Source organism: Equus quagga, chromosome 15 (genome assembly GCF_021613505.1).
Source record: "Equus quagga isolate Etosha38 chromosome 15, UCLA_HA_Equagga_1.0, whole genome shotgun sequence".
NCBI classification, from domain to species: domain Eukaryota; kingdom Metazoa; phylum Chordata; class Mammalia; order Perissodactyla; family Equidae; genus Equus; species Equus quagga.
In genome coordinates this window covers 86,930,810-86,952,778 of record NC_060281.1, presented here as the reverse complement: position 1 = coordinate 86,952,778, position 21,969 = coordinate 86,930,810, and the positions used below count along the sequence as shown (strand labels likewise).

Sequence of the window (21,969 nt, the reverse complement as noted above, 5' to 3'; positions counted from 1 at the left end):
TCTCCAAACCGAGTTTGGAGGCCTGAAAGAACAAACTCTTTAACTTTAACTTTCAGACAACTTTAAAATTTCATCTACTTTGCAGACCCCATCACTTTAGTGTGAATATATGTATAAATCTTGTAATTACCATTTGAGGAACACAATATGGAACTTATGTGTACATATTGACAAATAGAAATGGCAAGCAATAGGATGTATTGGAGTACATGAGGAAGCCATTTGGTGTAAACCTAATTCGGCCTGACTTTCTTTTTTCCAAAAGAGCCTGACCATGGCCATTGAGCACACACTGTATATCTACTTTAAACATCCACTATGGCAAGAACAAATGGCCTTAAGATAAAGGTGCAACTCCCCCCACATTGGCATTTCCTTAGGGATAAGCATCTTTCCTTAGGCTAGGAACTGATTGCTGCGCTTGCCTGTGACCACCCAGCTCCAGACAACAGACCTGCCACCCTGCTGTATCCACCAAGACAACAGATCTACCTGCTGTGTCCATCAATCGCTGTGCTGACAGAGCAGTCTCGAGACTATTGTAAAAGGGACATTTCAATCATATGTGAAACATCCTCTTTGGGGGTATATAACCACTTTGTGCACCCCACTTCTTTGGTGCCCTTTCTTCTTTCGGGAAGAAAGGCCCCAGGCCATGGTCTGCTCATTTTAGCTCAGAATAAACTCACCCCAAATTTTCATTTATAGATTGGTTATGGATTATTTTTATCAACATATTAAAAGTTCATACATGCTGAATGTACATTTAAAATATAGCAGGAGTTCTATAACTCTCCTTGGCCTTTTGTCATTCTTCAGCCCACTGCTAAGGCTCTGTAGGGGGGGAAGACAATTCCTCTACCCTCCTCGTCCTTTTGGCTGGTTACGAATTGAATTGACATGAGACAGAATAACAGTAGAATATCCAACAAAGCTTTATAAGGTGTTTACACGGGAGAAACCCAGGACAACTGGGTAACTCCCCAGAATGGCTGAAGTTGTCACCTTAAATACCATCTTTAGCTAAAGACAAAGGAGGCTGTTGGGGGTAGTGGTTTGGGGCTTCAAAGGGGAGGAAGGCAATTCACATGATGATGGCAAAGCAAACCTTTAGTAGACAGAACTCTGATAAGGATGGGCTTAGCAAGGACCCTCACAATCTACTGATACCCAGAGTTATCCATGGTGATGGCCTGTCCTGGGGACAGGCCTTTTATCTTAAATTCTTTTAGGCAGTTAGGAGGGGAGGTCAAAGTTTCCTTCAGTTGTTTGTTCTTAAAAATAAAGCAAAGAGGTACATTTTGGGGTGGCCAATTCTGATCCCCCACAGCTCAGAAAATATAAATGGCCTCAAGTCTCTACTTCTGTGGGGGGGAAAAAAGGTCTGCTTTTGATCTATTTTATCCCCATAAATGAACCTGTGAAAATTAATAAAGGGAAACCTAATTTAAAATGGAGTCAGGAGGCCAGAAGGGGGAGTGCCCACTGATGTGGGGTTGGTGAGCCGAGGAGTCAAAAGAAAGACTTCTTGGACTCTCAAGATCTGGCAGTAGTGCTCTTTTATTTAGAGAATAGTGTGGATTGGCATGGGGACAGGACCCATGGGCAGCCAGAGATGGTGCTGGCATGGGGAGCTGCTGCTGCTGCAAACATGGGTGGAGAGTAAGGCTAAATTTAAGGCATAGGTATGTGAGTTATCTCTTTACAAGACAAAGGAAAGAATATGTAAAAAGAGTTGTTAAAATGGTATCAGTGACGGTAGGGTCTGGTTATGGGGTGGTCCTATAACTTCTAGATAAGAATCAAACCGGATTGAGTAAATGGCAGAAGTCATCGCTCAAATATTATCTTCAGCTAAAGAGAAAGGAGGATGTTGGGGGGGGGGGGGCGGGGTCAGTTACATGAGGTTGCCAGACAGTAAACAACTTAAGTTCTTGCCTTTGGCATTGATTAAGAGTTTCTAGAGATAAGGTCATCTCCCTTCTTCCTGGCACAGAGAGGAGGCATCTTTACAGATGGAGGTTTCCCTTACAAATGTAAATGTTTCCCAACAAAGGGCAAGCAAACCCTGCTCCTTGGAACCTGCTTCTTATCTGCAGTTTTAAAATTAACAGCCTAAAATAATCCTCATCACCCACTACTACCACCAGAAGTCAATTTCAAGAAAGAGAGTCAATTGCTGACCCCAGCAGAAAGCAGTCCTCAACAGGAAAGAATCCTCAATTTCAGGAAGAAATGCACATTGCATCCCAAACAAAAAATGGCTACTCCAGCAACTCAGCCAATGAGAAACCATCACCACCCCAAACTCCTGCTTCTCTCTAATGGACTTTTGGTCAAAACAACGCACCCACCCCCCAATTTCTTTACTTTTCTCTATAAAATAACATTCCTCTCCCTTGATTGTTGGGCTTGCCCTACGGCTTCTGCCATCAATATGCGGGTCCCAAACTGCAATTCTTTTTTTTTTCCCGAATAAACTCGTTTTGCTGCTAAGACAACTGGCGGTTTTATTATTATTATTTTTAAAGATTTTATTTTTTCCTTTTTCTCCCCAAAGCCCCCCCGGCACATAGTTGTATATTCTTCGTTGTGGGTCCTTCTAGTTGTGGTATGTGGGACGCCGCCTCAGCGTGGTTTGATGAGCAGTGTCATGTCCGCGCCCAGGATTCGAACCAACGAAACACTGGGCCGCCTGCAGCGGAGCGCGCGAACTTAACCACTCGGCCACGGGGCCAGCACCTGGCGGTTTTATTTTTAAGGTCAAGGAAGTCAAAGTCAACAAGCCACAAGTCAAAGGAAAAGCCGATGGCCGGCGGCGAACCCAGCGCACTTGCCCTTAGCGCCCCCGGCGGCAGCCGCTTCTCTGCCCCGGGAGCCCGGTTCCCACGGCGCCTAGCAACCGTTACCGTAACAACCGCAACTCGCGCTTACTCGCCTCAGAGGGTAGCGCCCCTCTGCATCCCAGAAGGCACTGCGCTGGCTCAAGTTTTCCGCCCCCCTCCATCCCAATATGCAACGGGGCTTAAAGGGCAAGCGTTTCTAAGCAGGATGATTATAGAAATGCCTGAGTATCTTGTTTAAACAGTAAAATTGTAATGGGCTCAGAGGTGGGAAAGAGCTCGAAAGATCGGTCTTACTGGTTTATTTCAGAGGGTTTAATTGTAAACCTCGAGGAGAAAAGCCCCATCTTTCCGTAGCTTCGTTCAGGCACCACACTGGCCACCCCGCACAGGCCTTAAGCGTGGGGGCCTCGGGGCCCTAGGCGGGGCACGTGCGCGAGGAAGCGGCGCTGTCTGCTCGCACGGAGCTGGTAGACCGTTCAGCGTGGAGTCATGGGAGGCCTGGAGAAGAAGAAGGTGAATGGGGGAGGTACCGGGGTGGCGGGGGGCCCCAGAAGGTGGGAGACGAGAGCGACGGGGCCTGGGGTCTGCGTCTCTCCCCGGTCTTGGTCCATCGTGGGTACAGAAACGGTTGGTGTCAATGCAATGGGAGACAACCGTGAGAAGGGGTCCGCGAGGCGAGGGGGAGGACGGCAGTACTCGGTCGGTGAAGCCCAGGAAAGAACCGTGGAGCGGGACTGTAAACGAGTGTTAAGATTACCAAGCACAACTTCAGCCCAAAAGCGGGCCTAGCCGGAGGACAACTGTTTACTGAGTGATAAATATTACGTAAAGCCACTATTACGTCGAGCTCATCATCTCTGAAACTTATTATTCCCTTTTCGATTGAGCCAGGCCCTGTCCTGGACTCTGGGGATGGAGACATAAACAGATGTGTTCCCCTCCTTCCCCGAGCCAACTTTCTTGTGGAGAAGATGGACCCTAAACGACCAAATAAGACGATCACAGATTTTAGATGTGGTGTGAAGGAAGCAAATGAGGCATAAGGATGGAAACTATAAAAGGGTACTTACTTCATTTCGTGTTGTCTTGGAAGGTCTCTCTGAGTCATAACGTTTAAGCTGAAATCTGAAAGATCAAAAGATCTCGGATGGGTTCTAGGGCTTGAGAGTGCTTAGCGAACAAGTCTGGCAGGGTAAACTGAGTGCTAAGACCCTTAGCGGGGAAAGGCTTGCTGTCTGCAAGGAATTGGCAGGACATCAGGATGGCTGGAGTATAGTAAACCTAGGGAAGACTGGCATCTAGTGAGGTTGGGGTTGGACAGGGACCAGATGGTGCCAGGCGTGTCAGCCACGATGAGGAGCTTGGATTTTATTCTAAAGGCAGTGGGACTCTACTAAAGGGAGAGTAACATCGGTTTTTCAAGGAGTTTTTGTTGCTGAATGGAGGATCACTTTGGTGACATGAAAGGTTGGGGACGGGAGGAAGGCAAGGAAGATGTCGGTGCTTCAGGTGTTTCCTTCAGCTTGACAGTTTCTGTTGGCAATTTGTGTTTAACCCGGCGTGCTATTGAACACCCAGTAAATGCTAGTGATTGGAGCTGCAAAAATATAAGATGGAAAAATCCTCCTTTGCGGCACAGATGCAGATATGTAAACAAATCATGACAGCTTTTAAAGCTGGGTTTCACAGCCGTTTTGAGCCAGGTAACACTTTGTTGTGGGAAGGGCTCTTCTGTGCAATATAGGATGTTTAGTAGCATCCCTGACCTCTTACCCACTAGATTCCAGTAGCACCCAACAATCCAAAATGCCTAATTCTCCCCCTCATCCCCCTCCAGGAGTAAAATCACCCCAGTTGAGAACTACTGATCCCCTTAATGTTTAAAAGGAGTAGTATAGTGGTAGAAGTATGTGTGGCATAAGGCAATGGAAAACACTTCTAATGGAGACTCAACTTTTTGAGGCAGTCTAACTCATCTTTGTATCCCCAAGACTTGGTGTGAGTCTGATCCCCAATAGACAGGTAATAAATGTCTGAAGGAAAGAATGAATGAAGGGTGTGTTTCGTGACTGTGAGTTTATTCATAAACATAGCCCTCGGAGGGCTGCATGTTTAGAGTGGGACCTGGCCATCGAGGCCCCACGGTCTTACTCCAGCGGAAGGTCTTGTGTGGAAAGGACATGGTTGGTTACCGTTGCAGACTGCTTTGTACAGTGTGCTGCTACTCTTTATCAGGGATGCAGAGAAGTGAGTGTGAGGCAGCATCTTGGTACCACAGACATCCAGATGGTTGCACAACATAGCGTGCTCTGTTGGGGTAGGTAGAGACCAGGCGTGTCGTCTTTATTGCCCTCACAGCATCTAGCTTGATGCTTGGAACATAGTAGAGGTCTGTTGAATGAATGAATGAGGAAGGGGAAAGATTGTGTGGCTTAGAGCATGCATTCTCAGTCAGATGATGTCACTCCCAAGGGAACAAACATTGGTTGGGAGGGGTCTTAGATGTTACAGTGGTTTGCACCCCTCTACAGGACCACATTACGTAAACAGATCTATGGTATATCTTGGGTGTTAACATTTCATAGGGCTGTGGGAGGGGGGAAGAGGTCTAAAAAAGTTTCTGATGGTGGAGGAGTGGTTATAATGAAAAGAAAGGTTGAGAACACTGGCTTAGTGAGTTAGACACTCAGGCTCTGGGCTCAGACCTAGGTTTGAGACTCTTAAAAAGTTATGTGACCTGGGCAGGTTTGTCACTGAGCCTGTTTCCTCCTCTGTAAAATGGGAGTTTTAATGGCATCCACCTCACAGTGTTGTGGAGATTAAATGAAATGTTTGGAAATCACTAATCATAGTGGCCAATACTCAGAGCTACTGCTAAGTGCTTGGCACAGCATGGGATCCACAGCAGCCTCACGGTCCCCAGCATCATGCAGGTGTATGTGTCATTTATGCAGGCTACTGCAAGGATGCTGCAGGAAAGCTTGTTGAGGCTCGTGAGCTCCCTCCAGCCAGTGTTTCTTGTCCCAGAAACCTCTTGGTCACTTATGCAGAGTCTTAGTTGCCTCTGGCACAAGGAATGCCCAGAGATTGACGTCAGTCGCTTCAATCCTTGCTAATGGAGAATTGTTTTTTCCCTGTCAAGTATGAACGAGGCTCTGCCACCAACTACATCACGAGAAACAAAGCCCGGAAGAAGCTGCAGCTGAGTCTGGCTGACTTCAGGTGCGGTGGGAGGAGTGGAGGAGGGTGACCTCGGGGTGCCTGGGCAGCAAATTACACAGTGAAAACTCAGCTGCGTCCCTGTCTTACCTGTGTTGCCACAAACTCTGTCTGGAATTCTAATATGCCCCTTCTTTCTTGCCTCACCTTGTTTTAGTGTGCTGTGCTTTGCCAGGCCTGGTCCGTGGGGAAGCTGGAGGAGACCTGGCTCATGCGCCCCGAGTCATCAGAATGGGACCACTGGTACAGTGGTCTCTCTGCTACTCTCTATCTGAGTCTTTGTCACCTGTTCCCTCTCTTCTTGCAGAAGAGACCCTGGTCCTGTGGCTCAGGGTTCTCAGCTCCTCACAGAGTCAGACCCAGACTCCATGGCCTGTGGGCCCTGCTGCCTGGCCCACTTGTAGTCCTTCAAGCACGCCCGGCACGTTGCACCCTTCCAGCCTTTGTCCTCCTTCTTAGGGTGCTCTTCCCTCTACCATTTGTATGGCTACAATATCGATTTCTCTGCAAGGTCTTTCTTGACTCCCCTTGCTAAAAGGAGTGCCTGCCTGCTGCCCCTGTCAACATCATTGTTTCCTTTCTGGTGCCTGTGACAGTCTGCATGATGTGATTTTCAGGGAACTTGTGGTTGTCAGACTCCTGCACTAGGATGTGAGTTCTCCAAGGGCAGGGCCCCAGTGTCCCCGTTCACTGCTCTTTTCCAGGCCCAGCATGGGCAGTGCTCAGCACGTTTACTGACAGGAGGAATGACCTTTGTTTTCCAGGCGGCTGTGCATCCTGAAGGGCATTTATCCCCACGAACCCAAACACAAGAAGAAGGTGAACAAGGGCTCCACGGCGGCCCGAACTTTTTACCTTATCAAAGACATCAAGTTCCTCCTCCACGAACCCATCGTCAACAAGTTCCGGGAGTACAAGGTGAGGCCCGGGCTCTGGGGTCTGCAGGGGGCCCAGCGCAGCTCTGTGACCCACTAACTGTGACCTTGGGCAGGTTCAGCCTCTCCCAGGAGCCTCCACAAAGGGTGAGGTACTTGCTCCTCAAAGGAGTGTCTTGGGGGATTGACTGAGAGCACACGTGGAAATCGTTTGCACAGAACCTGGCACGTGATTAATGCTTTACTCGTCGTACCTTTCCCCTGGTTCTTTGGAAAAGAGTAAATTTATTGCCTCTGAGGCAAAGATGGTGCTATTTGAGGGGCTCTGTGGTGTGTTCTCTGACTAAAGAAACCTCTTCTATTCAGGTTCTTTCTGGAATTGCTCCCCAGAGACCAAGCTTTTCATTCCACAAATAGAAACCATTAAATGCTTAAATACCGCAGGGGAAGTAGAAACCCATTTGTACCAAATGCACATAATTGAAAGTAGACTGCTGTTACTGACACTTGCCCGGCAGCAGGGCCAGGCAGAGGCCTTGGCTGGGAGGGGTGGGGCGCCACCTGGCGGCCACTGGAGACTGGCCAGCAGCTGCCACCAGCCCTTTTGCCCAAGCCCGGCCGGGTGGGTGACTGGCCCTCTCTTGCCTCTGCGTGTTGCAACTACTTAAACTCACTGCATTGGAAGTGGGCCCATTGTGGGAAATGGCTGTCTCGGAGCTGCTGTTCATGACCCCAACAGAGGCGGCCTTTGAGCTTCTGAAGAGGACTGGGGGCAGGCCTGACTCGAAGTACTTGGAGGGAAGTTGGTTGGTTTGGAGGACCTTCTGGGCCTACGACTGGCTTCAGCTGCATTTTCCTGTGTGACCCAGCCCCACACACGGACCTTTGGCTTGTTTCGTGCCCACGCAGACTGACGTTGGGAACGAAGGCTGGGCCTCCTGGCCCTGATCTGCCTCGCTGGCGGGTCAGTTGGTCTCTGCTCACTTGGAAAGTAGGGCTGGAGACATTACGTTTTCACCTAAACCTGTGGAGTTGGCACATCTTCGAGTGGTTATCCTGTTCACCCGTCACAGGGCTGCAGCAGGCTGGCTCCGCTCGTCACTGTGGGTCAGTCTTGATGTTCCCTGGAGTTGGCTGTTTGGCACATCCTGGGCTGAAGGGACAGATGGCACAGTCAGACAGCTGTGGTCAGCTTCAGGAGGCCCTGAGAATCTCCCGCCCCTTGTATCCAAGGAGTCTCCAGGAGCCCTCGGCCCAGCATCGGGGATCTCCTCTCTTCCAGGTGTTCGTCCGGAAGCTCCGGAAGGCCTATGGGAAGAGTGAGTGGAACACCGTGGAGCGTCTGAAGGACAACAAGCCCAACTACAAGCTTGACCACATTGTCAAGGAGCGGTGAGTTGGGGGCTCAGTCCCAGCAGTGGGGATACAGTGGGGAACAAGACCAAGATCCTGCTCAACTTCCTGGCATCCTTTTGGGGGAAACAGACCAAAAAGCAAACTGACAAATTGCTGTAATGATTGGAAGTCAGAGTCGGTGCCATGAGGGATGCCAACCATGTGAAGGAGACTGGGGGACATACGTTAGTTACAGGCTTGTCAGAGGAGGTCTCTCTGAGGGGAGACATTTGAGCCAGGCAGGGGAAGTGTGGTCCAAGCAGAGGAAACAGCAGGTGCAAAGGCCCTGTAGTGCAAAAGAGTGCATCGGAGTTCTGCGGATGCACACCAGGTGCATAGTCAGACCTGGAGGACATGGCTGGACACCTCTGATCTTAACCATTCCTTGCCCAGCCACCTCAGCAGTCTCGCTCATTCATTGCCTAAGTCAGTGGTCTTAACCAGGGGTGGTTTTGCCCCCAGGGCACAACTGGCGATGTGTGGAGACACTTTTGGTTCTCATGACTTGGATGGGGGGTGTCTGCTGGTGTTTAATGGAATGGATAAAGGTCAGGGATGCTTCTAAGCACCCTACAATTGCACAGGACAGTCCCCACAACACAGAACACCCTGGCCTGAGATGTCATTAGTGTTAAGGTTCGGAAACCCAGGGCTAGGTGAATGTCCGTCTTCTCTTTGGGGCTGCCGGCCTGGGAACGCTTAGCTGCAGGCTGTATGGACGTGGCTTCATTGAGTCACGCCAGCCACCGGCTAGTCCAGGACGAGCCCTGGCCTAGGAGCTCGACAGCTGCTGTTCTCACCCCAGCCCTGCAGCCCGCGAGCTGGGGGCTGAGAACCGTTCCTCCTCTGAGCAAGTCCTCCTCTCTGACAGAGATGACAGTTACTCCTGTCCTCCCTGTGACTTACAGCTGTTGTGTGGAACAAATGACAAAAAGGCACAAGAAAAAAGGGAGTGCACACCGAGTGACAGTGTGGCTGTGGTGTTCCCGTGCTGCGTCACCCCCATCCCCTTAGCCGCTGCTTAAGGAGGAAAAGCAGTGGTGCAGCAATGGCAATGTGCTGTGTCTACGAAGGGCCTGGGTTGGTGGTTTTGTCTGTCAAGGGGAGAGTGAGGAAACTTGGAGGCACCAGAGGGGGCCCAGTGGGGCTCCCACCTCTGCACCAGGAAGCCGCACACCTCTCCTGCTATTGTCTGGCGAGAGTCACTGCAGCCTTTCAGCCGTCTTGGTCTGGGTCTGCAGACCTGCCAGGCCCCTTCTGACGCGTTGCCGTGAGTGATTCCGTCTCGGCCTGGAAGGACCCTGGCTCACTCTGGTCCCGTGGCCTTCACAGAGTTCTTTTCTGAAGCAGCAGGACACTTTCCTCAAAAGGAAGCTTCGTGGAAGGCAGTTTGGATGCCAGAGGCTCTGACAGCTGCTCTGGCCAGGGGAGGGGACTTGAAGCCCGTCTCTCCACTTGTCCCCAGGCGTTGCCAGGGAGCTGCAAGAGTCTGGTTTTAAACCAGCAGTCTGGTCCAACGGTCGTTTTCCAAATGACACCACTGGGTTCGGGCGAGGCAGGGTGACCCACCCAGGGTCACAGCTGGGCCTGGAATCCAGGTCTCATTACTCATACTCCAGTGTCCTTTCCATGCCCCACGCCTCTGTGCCTCAGCACGGCAGCCACACAGCAGTGGATCCTGCCAAGGATGGCTCATTCTCGTTGGCTTCCTAATTTACCGCAGGATTCCTGGAAGCACTTCCTGCTCTGATTCTGTCTGCCCAGATCCGGTTCTGGCATTTTTACTGCCTGGTTGTAATTGGTTCTGTAAACTAGACAGAAGTCTGGGTGATGAGAAACAAGACATAACCCAGTCTGGTGACCTGTGACCAAGCTAAGACATACGTGCTGCTGAGGACAGGCAGGCCCCCACCCTCTGCCCTAGGTCAGTGTCACATTTTTCTCCTTTCTGTCTTGGCCTCCAGATAGGTTTCCCTTTGAACCAAAGTTTCCACCTTGAGAAAGAGTTAGCCACTGACTTGGTCTGTTCTCTTTGACCGTGACATATGGAAGTGGGTCAAGGCTGAGTCCTTGGTGAGCATTGGGTGTCCTGAGGACTCCTGTTAAAGTTTCTCTGATCCTCGGAGCTAAGTGGCGATGTCCTGGTCCCGAGCTTCCTCCCAAGGCTGTGGAGAGGTTGGCACTGCCAGGCCCCTGGGCATTGCCTGACTTTCTGGTCAGGAGGTGGCAGTGGCAAGGCCTGGCTTGGGAATGGGGCCTCTGGGATGGCTGACAGGGTTGGGGCAAGGAGGTGAGGGCCCCTCTTGGAGCCCCCGCTGACGGAGCCTGTGAGCACTGCCTTCTCGGCTGTGCAGGTACCCCACCTTCATAGACGCCCTGCGGGACCTGGACGATGCCCTCTCCATGTGCTTCCTCTTTTCCACCTTCCCACGGACTGGCAAGTGCCATGTGCAGACCATTCAGCTGTGCCGCCGGCTCACCGTGGAGTTCCTGCACTATGTCATCGCCGCACGTGCCCTGCGCAAGGTGAGCCAGGGCTGCCTGGTGGGGCCCCACCCCGCTCCTTGCCCTGCCGCTCCTGGTTTTCACATGCTGTTCCTTCCCACCCCCAGGTCTTCCTGTCCATTAAAGGCATTTACTACCAGGCTGAGGTGCTGGGACAGCCCATCGTGTGGATCACGCCCTACGCCTTCTCCCACGATGTGAGTGTTCCCACGGGGAGTGGCTCGTGCCGGGTCATTGCTCCTTCTCTGGCTCATAGACTAGGGCATGGACGAAGGGGTGAGTTGCTGTCCTGCAGCATCCAGCATATGCTGGGTTCCTAAGCATGGGTGGGGGTGGGGTGGCGGGTGGGGTGGGGATGTGCTGCACGGCATTGTGGTGAGAGCTGGAGCCAGCCTGGCTCCAGTATGCCCTAGCTGGGTGACCTTCGCCGTGTTCCTTCACCTCTCTGTGCCTCAGTTAATGATGGGCTTCCACTTTATAAGCCTTGTCATGAAGATTTAAGAAAGAAAATCTTGGGGACAGCCCCGTGGCCAAGTGGTTAAGTTCACACTTTCTGGTTTGGTGGCCCGAGGTTCACTGGTTCAGATCTTGGGTGCGGACATGGCACCGCTCATCAGGCCATGCTGAGGTGGCATTGCACGTGGCAGAACCAGAAGGACCTACAACTAGAATATACAGCTATGTACTGGGGGCCCTTTGGGGAGAAGAAGAAGAAAAAGTTGATTGGCAACAGATGTTAGCTCAGGTGCCAATCTTTACCAAAAAAAAAAAAAAGAAAAGGAAGGAAATCTTTCAAAGTGCCCAGTGCTTAGCTCTTTTGGGTCACTGAACAGTGAGCAGCTGCTGGGGCCTGGACAGTGGCAGAGCGCAGCCCCACCCTTGGACCCACTGGGGTTGTCATCCAGCTCTGCCACTAGCGGCAGCCAGACCTTGGCCAAGCTGCTGTGTGTAACTCCTCATCTTCCCCGCTGTAGCCCCCCACAGGGCTGGGGGCTGGGTGAGACTGGGGACGGGGAGCCCAGGAGAAGCATTCAGCAGGTGGTGCGACTTCTTCATTATTCTTTTTTAGACTGGGAGGTTTTGGCAGGGATGCATGGAGAGACATCCTGGTTTTTGTCTCTTTATGGGGCATCATTAGCCTCTACTCCCCCAGAGGGTCTCGGCCAGGCCCTCTGCCTGACTTAGCGTTCTGTGGGCCTCCGTTTGGCCCCCCTTTCTGCCTGTGCGTTGAGTGGGAACTGGCGCCGTCAGTGGAGAGCAGATGCGCCAGCCTGGCTGGACAGTGGGTTCACTGACCAGGTTCCCAGTGCTCCAGGGGGAGCTGGAGGTCCAGGCCCCTCCCCTTCACCCTGGGCTGGTGGGGGTTCGAGGGCCCGACCCTGCTCTGACTGTGCAGCAGCAGTGATGTTTGGTGGCAGGCGTGGCCCTCAGCAGTCCCTGTTCCCACTCCCTGGGGCAGGTGTGTGTGCCGGAGCCTGTGGCTCTTCCCTCTTGTCCACTGCATCCTTCCTCTCCTCCTCCTTCCTGCGCGCTCTGCCCTGCCATGCCTCCTTCCTCTCTGGCCCTCCCTCTCCTTCCTTCTCTCTGATGTCCCACCCCCGTGCTGCTCAGACTGGTCTTTGTGTGTCCTCGGTGGTGAATAGGGCCCTGTGGAGGCCAGCCCCCACACAGCTGGGCCTGGGGGAGGGGAACATCCGCCCTTTCCTCCTTCCTCCCCGACCAGCTCACTGCTGCTGCTTCCTCAGCAGGAGGATGGGGGAGAGGTCCTGGGTCAGAGCTGCTGTGCCCCCTCCCCATGAGCAGCCAGTGTTGGGCTCCCTGATAGGACCCAGGCAGGTAGTGGGGCAGGTTGGCGGGCCCTGCTCAGCTGGGGAAAATGGAGTGGGTGCTCAAATACTCGCCAGGCCCATCGAGGGCCCTGACGGATGCTCTTGGAGAGATGGAAGTGAGTGGGGGGACAGGTAGGTACTTCTTTGCCCCTACGCCCCCACAGCCCAGGTCACTGCCTGATGGCAGGGTGGAGAAACAGCTCAGCATCGCCCAACACAAAAGGGACGTTGCGATCACTACTGATTTTGGCATCGTTCAGCACATCCTCCTGTCCGGGTCCCAGGGCTCGGCAGGGCTGGGCTGGCCTCCCTGGTTGTGGGGGGCAGTGCGGCTCAGGAGTTGAGGCACTTTGGTCTGGCTCAGATCCTTGCCCTGTTTTGCTTTATCAACTCCTCAGGGACCAAGACCATCCCTTCTCTGTCCCCTGCTTGCTAGGTCGGCAGCTCGAGATGGTGGCTCTGTGCCTCTGCCCTGAGCAGGCGGGTTTCTGCGCACCATTTCTCGAGCTCCCCGGGGCCGAGCCGGGCAGCTGCCGCAGCCTATCCCAGGTCCTCGGGTTGTGCCTTTGCCTTTGGCTTGGGCCTGAGGTGGGGGTTGCTAAATTTTGAGTGTCTGTCCCAAGGCTCCTGCCAGGGCTTGTGGGCGCTGAGGGTTGTCTACCCACTGCCCCCGCGGGGTACACAGATTACTCCAGGGCTTCCTCTCCCAGCCGGGCCAGCGATGGTGCTGGGCTCCAGGAACACTGCCCTCGGGCACTCGCAGGATAGCGCTGGAGAAGACATTAAACAAAGGTTGGCATGGGCGTGAAGAAGGCATGAGCTCTGACCAGACTGGTCGGGGAAGGTGACCTTTGCAAGGCTGGAAGTCTGAGCCGGGACTTGCAGAATGAGGAGAGGGCCGGGGCAGGGGACGGAGAGAGCCCCTTCTGTGACAAAGCCTTGCCTTTTCTTACTCCTAGCTGCCTCTTCATAGCTTGAGGATCTGGCTCTGGCCTCCAGGACACCCCAACCCTTGAGACGCATGTCCAGAGCCTCACTGGTGCCAGAATGCTCCTGGGTGGGGATACACCACCTAGCCCCTTCTTGTAGGGCAGAGCTCTGAAGGCAGGGCCACCCTGAAGGGGCTTGTCCTCAGGGAGGCTGGAACCCCTCGCCCTGGGTGGGTTGTCAGTGCTGTCTTTGCACCCACACTGCTCATGCGCCTCCTGTGCCCCCCCAGCACCCGACAGACGTGGACTACAGGGTCATGGCCACCTTCACCGAGTTCTACACCACCCTGCTGGGCTTCGTCAACTTCCGCCTCTACCAGTCTCTGAACCTACACTACCCTCCCAAGGTGGGGCCCCAGCCCAGCCCCTTCTCACTGTGCAGGGGGCACAGCTGTCTCTTCCCACATGGAGGTGGGGGCTGTGGGCATCTTCTTCCTCTGACCTTCCCCCTGCCTCCCAGCTTGAGGGTCAGACCCACACAGAGGCGAAGGCCAGTGAGGACACCTATGCACTGGACTCCGAGAGCTCTATGGAGGTGAGAGAGGCTTCTAGAACATTAGCCCTATATCCCTCAGAAGGGTGGTCCCTGGCCTGGGCGTGCAGTGGTCATGGCTAGATGGGTGGTCTTGGGGCTTGCCTGCGAACTCAAACCCAGTGATGTCCCAGAACTGTCCCTGCCTACCCTTGACGACGCCCCCCACCTGCCAGCAGCAGCCGTGTTTCTTTCCTGTAGAAACTGGCGGCCCTCAGTGCCAGTCTGGCCCGCGTGGTGGTGCCTGCGGAGGAGGAAGCCGAGGTGGATGAGTTTCCGCCCGATGGGGTGAGGACTGTGCTACTTTGCAGAAGGCGGGGAGATGGTGGGAAGGGTTGTTGGGACTGAAGGATCTGGAAGGAAGCTGGGGAGGTGATCATCTCCAACCCCTGCCCTCCACTGGGGGTATGGGTGGGCCTGATGGTGCAACACCTGGCCCCTTTCACGGCAGGAGATGGCGTTGCAGGAAGAGGACCGCAGGAAGGAGCTGGAGACGCAGGAAAAGCACAAGAAGCTCTTTGAGGGCCTGAAGTTCTTTCTGAACCGCGAGGTGCCCCGCGAGGCCCTGGCTTTCGTCCTCAGGTGGGGAGGCCTGCAGTGCTGGCTCTGGTGGCTCTGGGCTGGGTCCTGCGCTGGACGCCTAGCAGTACCGTTGGGATGGAGTCAGTATCCACGTCTCAGGGCTGCTGTGAGGATTCAGCAGAGCGTGTGTGGAAGGTGCTCAGCATGCTGCCGAGCCCATGGGAAGCTCTCGTCAGAGGGCAGCTCGCCTCTGTTTTTCACTGGCTCAGGGCAGAAGGTCCATGGGCCAGGATGGAGGGGTCGGCCGGATGGGGGGATGCTAGGTGGGGATGGGACAGGTGTGTCCTAGGAGGGCAAGTTTGTGGGCCAGTGGATCCCAGGGCGGGCACCTCGCGTCTGAGTTCTTTCATGTGCTCCCCCTGTGCTTGTAGGAGTTTTGGGGGGGACGTGTCCTGGGACAAGTCTTTGTGCATCGGGGCCACGTATGACGTGACTGACCCCTGCATCACCCACCAAATTGTCGACCGGCCTGGGCAGCAGACCCCTGTCATCGGCAGGTAGGCCCCCAAGGCCTCATCTTCCTCTGCCTGTTTGGGTTTCTGGGTGCAGAGGTCTGTCTAAAGGCCCCAGCGGATGCAGGTAGGCCTTGAGTGGTCCCTGTGACCTGTCTCTGCTGCCACCCTGCGCCAGGTACTACGTGCAGCCCCAGTGGGTGTTTGACTCTGTGAACGCCCGGCTCCTCCTCCCTGTGGCGGACTACTTCCCCGGGGTGCAGCTACCCCCACACCTCTCACCCTTCGTGTCGGAGAAGGAAGGAGATTACGTCCCCCCTGAGAAGCTGAAGCTGCTGGCCCTGCAGCGAGGAGAGCACCCAGGTGAGTGGGAGGGGCGGGCCTGGCGGTGGGTGGGCAGGCCGGCTGTTTCCTTTCTTGGCCACAAAGGCGGCAGCTCCAGAGAACAGGCATCAGGGAGCCAAAGCCCTTTAACTCCTCTTTGGAGTAAGGCTTAGGAAAGGGGACGTTTGTGCTCCACAGTCAGGTTTTGCTTGATGTTCAGAGTAGCTGAGCAGAAGAAAGGTCTGGAAGTTGTCGTTGATGTTTGCATAGGAGGCAGAGAGCTCGGGTGGAGGGCCTGGCATTTCCCCTGAAGGCAGCTGGAGCTGTGGGAAGAGGGGCCAGAGGGGCCACAGTTGGGACAGGCCTGCACTGCCTTTGGAATGTCCCCATGGCCAAAGAGGGTGGTGCCAGTTCTCACCCTGCAAGGGGAAGGGCAGGCTCCCCGGGCATTCAGAAGTCATTGGCTGTTTATAGGAAGTATGAATGAATCTGAAGAGGAGGATGAGGAGGAAGACAACGAGGAGGAAGACAACGAAGGTGATGGTGATGAAGGGGGAGAAAATGAGGAGGAGGAGGAGGAAGATGTGGAGGCTGGTTCGGAAAAGGAGGAAGAGGCCCAACTGACAGCCCTGGAGGAGCAGAGGATGGAGGGGAAGGTACCAGGGGAGCAACCCCACTGGCCACCTTGGTGTAGCCCTGGCTCAGAAGGGCAGGAGCCAAGGGGTTTGGTCAGGGGAGGAACCTGTATCCACAGGTGTCTACCCTGTGTCCCCAGAAGCCCAGGGTGATGGCAGGCACCGTGAAGCTGGAGGATAAGCAGCGGCTGGCCCAGGAGGAGGAGAGCGAGGCCAAGCGCCTGGCCATCATGATGATGAAAAAGCGGGAGAAGTACCTTTACAACAAGATCATGTTTGGCAAGAGGCGCAAAATCCGCGAGGTGAGTCCCTGCCACCTGTCTGACACTCCACAGGTGGCTGCCCAGTGAACTTCGAGGCTGGCTTTCCTCTGGGCTGCCTCCTTGCTCTCTCCTAGCCTTTTTCTGAGGTTTCTGGCCTGACCCAGCCCAGCCACTGGGGCCCCCTCCCAGGCCTGTGTGTGCATCTTGCTGTGAGCAGCTCTCGCCTGGGCTTTCTTCAGGGTTTCAGTCTCCTTCCTACACCCACTGTTTCCGAGTCTGCCAGGGTCTGGGAACAGAGCTGTCCCAGCGGACTCTGGGCCTGCATTACAAAGGACCCCTCAGCAGAAGTGCATAAAGCAGAGGGGCTGCGTAAGGTTTTGGTTAAGCTTCTCTCTCTTTTGTTTCCTCTTGTTTACAAAGCCACATATGCCCATTATAAAGAAAACTTTTTAAAAAGTTTTGTGTACACGTGAACTCTAACGGATGGCGTGGAAGTGGCTCACAGCCCTGCCCTTGGGATGATCTGTAGTAACCCCCAGGTTTTTTTCTGCGTATAATAACAGACGTGGTTTAGGGGCATCATGCTACATATAGGTTGTATTGCGGTGTGTTTGCCATTTAATCACAGCCTGAATTTCTCTCCATGACATCGTACGAAACGTAGCCTGTTCCCTGCTGACAGGCTTCAACTGTTTTCCATTTTTAGTCATTCTTAGAGAACAATCTTGGGCTTGTCCCCACGTCTCTCCAAGTGTCTCTGCAGGGTAAAGTTGGAGGAGTATAATCGCCAGGTTGAAAGGCCCGCCTGTTTTATAATAGATGTTGCCAAATGGTCCCAGGGGAAAGATTGTACCAGGTTGATCCCTCGCCAGCAGCTCCTGGTGCAGGTTTGGATGGTGCCCAGCTTTCCCAAGTGAAGGCAGTAAATGGGGCAGTTGCCTCCAGCTCTGGGATGCTCGTAACATGCTGAGAACCCATAAAATAATAGTCATAAAGGCAAAGGTGAGGGTATGTGCACTCACCTGAGGTTATTCAAATAGATTTGTTTGGACTCATGGTAATTTGTCTGTTAGCTTTTCTGGAGGCTCTGCTTTTGAGGGGTGGCCTTGAGGAGAAGAAGGGGAAGTGGCCTTCCCTGCCCTCCCCCCCATCACAGCTTTATCCTCCCCGCTTCCTCCTCACAGGCCAACAAACTGGCAGAGAAGCGGAAAGCCCACGATGAGGCTGTGAAGTCTGAGAAGAAGAAGGCCAAGAAGGCAAGGCCAGTGTGAGTGACGGCAGCCTCTTGATGGGCAAGGCCGGCTCCTGGCGCTGGACTTGGCATGGGCAGGCCGGAGGACCTAGGCCTGGTGACAGACAAGTCTCTGTTCTGTTTCCATGCCCCTCCTCCTCCTGCTGGCCCTGGCCTCCTCTCACACTCTGGCTGGGCCCTTGGGCAGCCCCGGCTTCCCTTCCATGGAGGTCCCTGCTGGTGGCTGGGCGGAGGAGAGGCCTCTGTGCCCAGCCTGACTTGATGCTCCCAGGAGTCAACAGCACAGGATGCAGGGGCCTGACCAGCCCCTTGTCGACTGCTCCCATTCACCCTGGCTTTCCGCAGCCCCCCAACATACTCATTCACACGTAGTTGGACCCCTGATTTTCCCAGTGCCGTGATGGGGTGAGGATGGGGAAGCATTTGCTATTAAACGGCTGGAGTTTTGCAGCCAATTGAATTCTGTGTTCATGAGCCTTGCTCGGGTTGAAGGGCCACCTCGTGCCCTGTGCTCCAGGCTGGGCCTGCCCTGGGTGTTTACGGAGAAGGGTCCACTCATTGCTCAGAGCTCTGGATATCCAAGCACCCCCTTGGGTCCAAGGATGCCAGAAGGTAGGTGCAGAGATTGTCAGTCCGAGCTCTGAAGTTGGTCTGAGCTTGGTTCACATTCCAGCCTGGGTCCTTTCCTCTCAAACTGCCTCCTTATGTGTAAATTAGGGGTAGACGTTCTGGAGCCTCCCTCCCAGGGCTGTGTGGAGGGTCCAGTGATGATGATGTGCAGACTCTGGTGTCAGGTGTCTAGTAAGTAAGCAGACAGCAGCTGTGATTGTCATCACTTCCTGCTGGAGTCAGCCAGGAGGTGAAAGCTAGTGCCTGAAGGCTCTTCGGGGTCAGCTTTACCTTGTGGGCTCACGAGCAGAACCACTGAGTAACCCCCAGTGTGGACATTGGCAGCAGCCCAACTTGTGACCCTTACTCAGCCATCCTTATAGCTTCCTACCGACCTTGGCAGTCCCATTGCTGAGGCCTAGGGGGACATGCCCTTGCCCGGGACTGCTAGTGCCTCGTGGCAGAGCCAGGGCCAGAATCAGGGTCTTAGGGTGGTCACTCAGCCCCTCCCAGGTCAGGCAGGGAGTTCTGAATAGACTCCCCAGGCTGCCACGGCGGGCTGATGCTGTCAAGAGCAGGGGCCAGGGTGGGGAAGTGTGGGTTTAGACCTGGGCTCTACCCTCCTCAAATCTAGGCACCTGAGGGCCTTGGCCCTCACTGCGCCCAGGCTCTAGAGGTGTTTTGGGCAGTGGTTGCGGGCCCAACCTGCTGAGGGGAAGGCAAGAGCTTGGGGAGGCTCTGGCTGAGGGAGCAGAGAACCTGGGGCCCCTGTCTCTGCTGGGCCTTGCTGCGGGTGTAGGAGGGCTGTGCTCTACTCTGGCACGCTCAGGTATTGCAGGGATGCTTCCAGAAGCAGGGACAGGGCTGGGCTTCTGGAGCCAAAGCCTGCCACCCTACGGGATGACTTGGACCTGCCTGGGTGCATGTGAATCCCAGGGCTGTGGCAGGTATGCCAGGGCAAGGCTGGAGAGGAGTCCCATGAGATTCGGAAAAGTCCCTGGCAGCCATGCTGGTGTGGAATTTTCCCCATTCCAGAGTCACCCCGCAATGGTGGGGGCAGTGGGGCTCTGCTATGGCCCATGCCCCACTGGGTGGCCAGTTTGTTTTGCACTGCCCACAGCTGGAGCTGAGCATTCCTGGCTCCAGGCGGGTGGTAGTCCCTGTCATTCGTCCTGCACCTCTGGGAAGAACCAGTTTCCTCTGGAGGGAAACACCAGACTGGAAAAAGGTGGATCCTGTGGGGCACCTGCTGATGGTGCTGTGCTCAGCCCTGCGCCGCTGAGACCCTCAAGTGGCGAGACCAGTTGGAGATCTGTCCCTTGCCTTAGCTTCTCTCAGGATTCCGGCACCACACCCCACCCCTCTCATCAACATTTCAGATGCCCAAAATGCGTGTCCAGCTTGCACTGATTCTGGAGCAAGAGGCCATAGCTTCCATTGGATCCCCAGGGCCCCAGAAGGCCCAATAAAAGTTCAGCAACTAGTCTAGCCGCCTCCCATTTCCCAGAGCTGAACTGCCATCACCACCACCACCACGCCACCTCGTTTCCCAGGCACCCTCGAATCCCCTCCCGGGCTGGGAGCTCGGCCGAGCCTCCGACTCCGGCGGCGGGACAATGGCCCTGTTGGCGCGTCGGGGACAAACGCGCCTTGTTGGGACGGCGGCGGGGGCGCGGCGATGCGCCCCGGCGCGCTGAATGCGGCTTCTGTGCGTCCTGGGCGGGCGCCTAGGGGCCGGGAGGAGGCCGGGGCCCGAGGCGCCCATTGGCCGCGGCGCCGGGGGCCGGGCCAGGCTGGCGGCCGCACCTGGTCCGAGCGGGTGCGGCGGCGGCAGCGGCGGCGGCGGGGGCGGAGGCATGGTCCAGGCCCGGCGGGTACGTCCCGCCGCCTAGTAGGCGCCCGGGCGGCGCGGCCCGGGCCGAGCCAGCACGCTAAGCCCGAGAAGGACGGGGACAAGGTATGTCCTGGGGGCCCCGCACCCACCACCAGCTTGCTCCCTGCCTCAGTCTACCCCCTCGGGGCCCGGCTTTCCTCACCCCAACCTCCAAACTGAGACTGGGCGTCAGACTCTCAGACCTAGAGGCAGGGGAGAGTTACGCTGCTGCTCCCAGGGTCCTCGTGTTCCTTGCAGCCGCCAGAGGGTGGGCAGGTTGATGCTCTCCCTGCCCTTGGTTTCTTCCCATGGCCCCTGTTTCCAGGGTTTTCCCATTCCCTGACCATGGGACGGGTGGGGCTGGAGCCAGGCTGGAGCTGGGAGCCCATTAATGATTAATCTTGGACACAAGGCCTGAGCCCTTGGCGAGGAGGGGCAGGGATCGCCCCTCTTCCCACCAGCCCTCCCCAGAACACGGAGGTCAGAGCAGGGGCAGGGGCCAGGGTGAGGGATGGTCCTCTCTGCTTGAGGAAGGCTCTGTCCTGTGCCACAGAGGGGGCAAGGCCACCAAGGAGAGGCTTGTGGGAGTGGGACAAACCCTGGTATCCAGGAGGGGTCCTGCAGGAAACTCAGCAGTTCCCCTGTTTCCTGGACCAGTGCGCGGGAAGGGAGTCCAGCCTGGTCTGCCCCCTTGGTGCCAAAGAGCTCAGAGCAAGACTGTGGTCCCTTCCCAGTGAGGACCCCCTCCCCACCTGCCTAGAGCAGGAGAGGTGATGGGCGCACATCTGGCTGCTGTAACTCACACCAGTGGGAGGGAGGGAGGGAGAGAGAGCGCAGGCCTGACACCCGATCATCTGGGTTGCCAAGATGACAGATGCCATGGAAATCCTCGGGAGGAAGTCCAGTTAGGAGAATCCAACCTCTTCTTTTAGCGAGGTGGTGACCTGAGGCCCAGAGAGGGTGAGGCTGTGGGCAGACCTGAGCCAGAACAGCCCCTCTGCTGCTGCACTGTACCTTGTGCTTTGAAGGGGACCTTGCTATTATCCCCATTATCAGGAGGGGGAAACTGAGGCCCAGGGAGATTAAGTGACTTGCCCAAGGTCACATAGTTCAAAGGTGACTGAGTTGACCTCAAATCCTGGAAGTCTTGCCTTGGCCCTCATTTCAGGACCCCAGCCCTAGCCAAGACCTCTCTCACCTTCTGGGGTCCTAGCCTCTTAGGTCTGCTTAGGCTGCACCAAACCCCCTGCTCAGGACCCCTCCCCCCTTGCCTCCTTGGCTCCCAGCTCTGCCTGACACTCGAAGGGTGGGCAGGCTGCTACCCTGGGAGCAGAGACAACGGAGCCCTGTTCCCAGCTGCCACCTTGGGCTGCTTCGTTCCCTGGTTCTCACTCAGGCAGAACCCTGCCTGAAGGAAGCTCCCTGTGGACAGAGAAGCCCAGCAGCTTCCCGCACAGCCCTTTGTCCCACGGGCATGGGTCCAAGGCTCTCCTGTCACCCACTAAGGGGGGAGTGTGTTCCCTGTGGTCCCTCCCTTCAGGCTCTCGGGGACTGAGTGTGCCACCCCAGTGAAAGAGGCAATGATTAACCTGGGAGACTGATGCACAGGTGGAGGAATTCCAGACATAGCAGCAGGCTTGTGAAGGGCTTCTGGCTTCGCTTTGGCTGGTGAGGAATGTGGACAACCCCTTTTAGGAGCTCAGTCCTGCTCCAGACCGGAGGGCAGGATGGAGCCGAGGTGTTTGGGGGACGGGGGGGGGGGGGGGGGGGGGGGGGGGGGGGGGGGGGG

At 55.4% G+C, this 21,969-nt stretch overlaps 2 protein-coding genes across 5 annotated transcripts in view; both read left to right on the top strand.

Annotated features, from left to right (window-relative positions):
* The first annotated feature begins 3,250 nt into the window (after positions 1 to 3,250).
* PES1 (pescadillo ribosomal biogenesis factor 1) lies at positions 3,251 to 18,158 on the top strand. Its single transcript, XM_046641079.1, has 15 exons — positions 3,251 to 3,359; positions 5,989 to 6,068; positions 6,830 to 6,983; positions 8,223 to 8,332; positions 10,690 to 10,861; positions 10,948 to 11,037; positions 13,889 to 14,005; positions 14,119 to 14,193; positions 14,392 to 14,478; positions 14,642 to 14,772; positions 15,144 to 15,269; positions 15,403 to 15,587; positions 16,023 to 16,204; positions 16,324 to 16,485; positions 17,631 to 18,158. The coding sequence occupies exons 1-15, from the start codon at positions 3,336 to 3,338 to the stop codon at positions 17,715 to 17,717; spliced, it is 1,782 nt and encodes a 593-aa protein (XP_046497035.1). The 5' UTR covers positions 3,251 to 3,335; the 3' UTR covers positions 17,718 to 18,158.
* A 1,748-nt stretch (positions 18,159 to 19,906) lies between these two features.
* The window catches only part of GAL3ST1 (galactose-3-O-sulfotransferase 1), a 15,693-nt gene continuing 13,630 nt past the window's right edge, over positions 19,907 to 21,969 (top strand). Inside the window, exons 1-2 of one of the 4 annotated variants that reach the window (XM_046639033.1) lie at positions 20,144 to 20,264; positions 21,721 to 21,848. Coding sequence is in view for 3 of the 4 variants with exons in the window: in XM_046639029.1 (XP_046494985.1) it covers positions 19,986 to 20,264 (279 nt within the window). In the remaining variant the exon portion in view is untranslated. Of the gene's footprint in view, positions 20,265 to 21,720; positions 21,849 to 21,969 lie in introns of all 4 variants that reach the window. The other 3 variants (XM_046639029.1, XM_046639030.1, XM_046639031.1) reach the window with 3 other exon arrangements.

What these genes read in the sequence shown, in the direction of transcription:
- PES1 (XM_046641079.1), top strand. Translation starts at nt 3,336, where the DNA reads ATGGGAGGCCTGGAGAAGAAGAAG. An exon ending in GCCCTGGCTTTCGTCCTCAG is followed by an intron (nt 14,773 to 15,143) that starts GTGGGGAGGCCT and finishes CTGTGCTTGTAG; the next exon opens with GAGTTTTGGGGGGGACGTGT. An exon ending in GCAGCGAGGAGAGCACCCAG is followed by an intron (nt 15,588 to 16,022) that starts GTGAGTGGGAGG and finishes GGCTGTTTATAG; the next exon opens with GAAGTATGAATGAATCTGAA.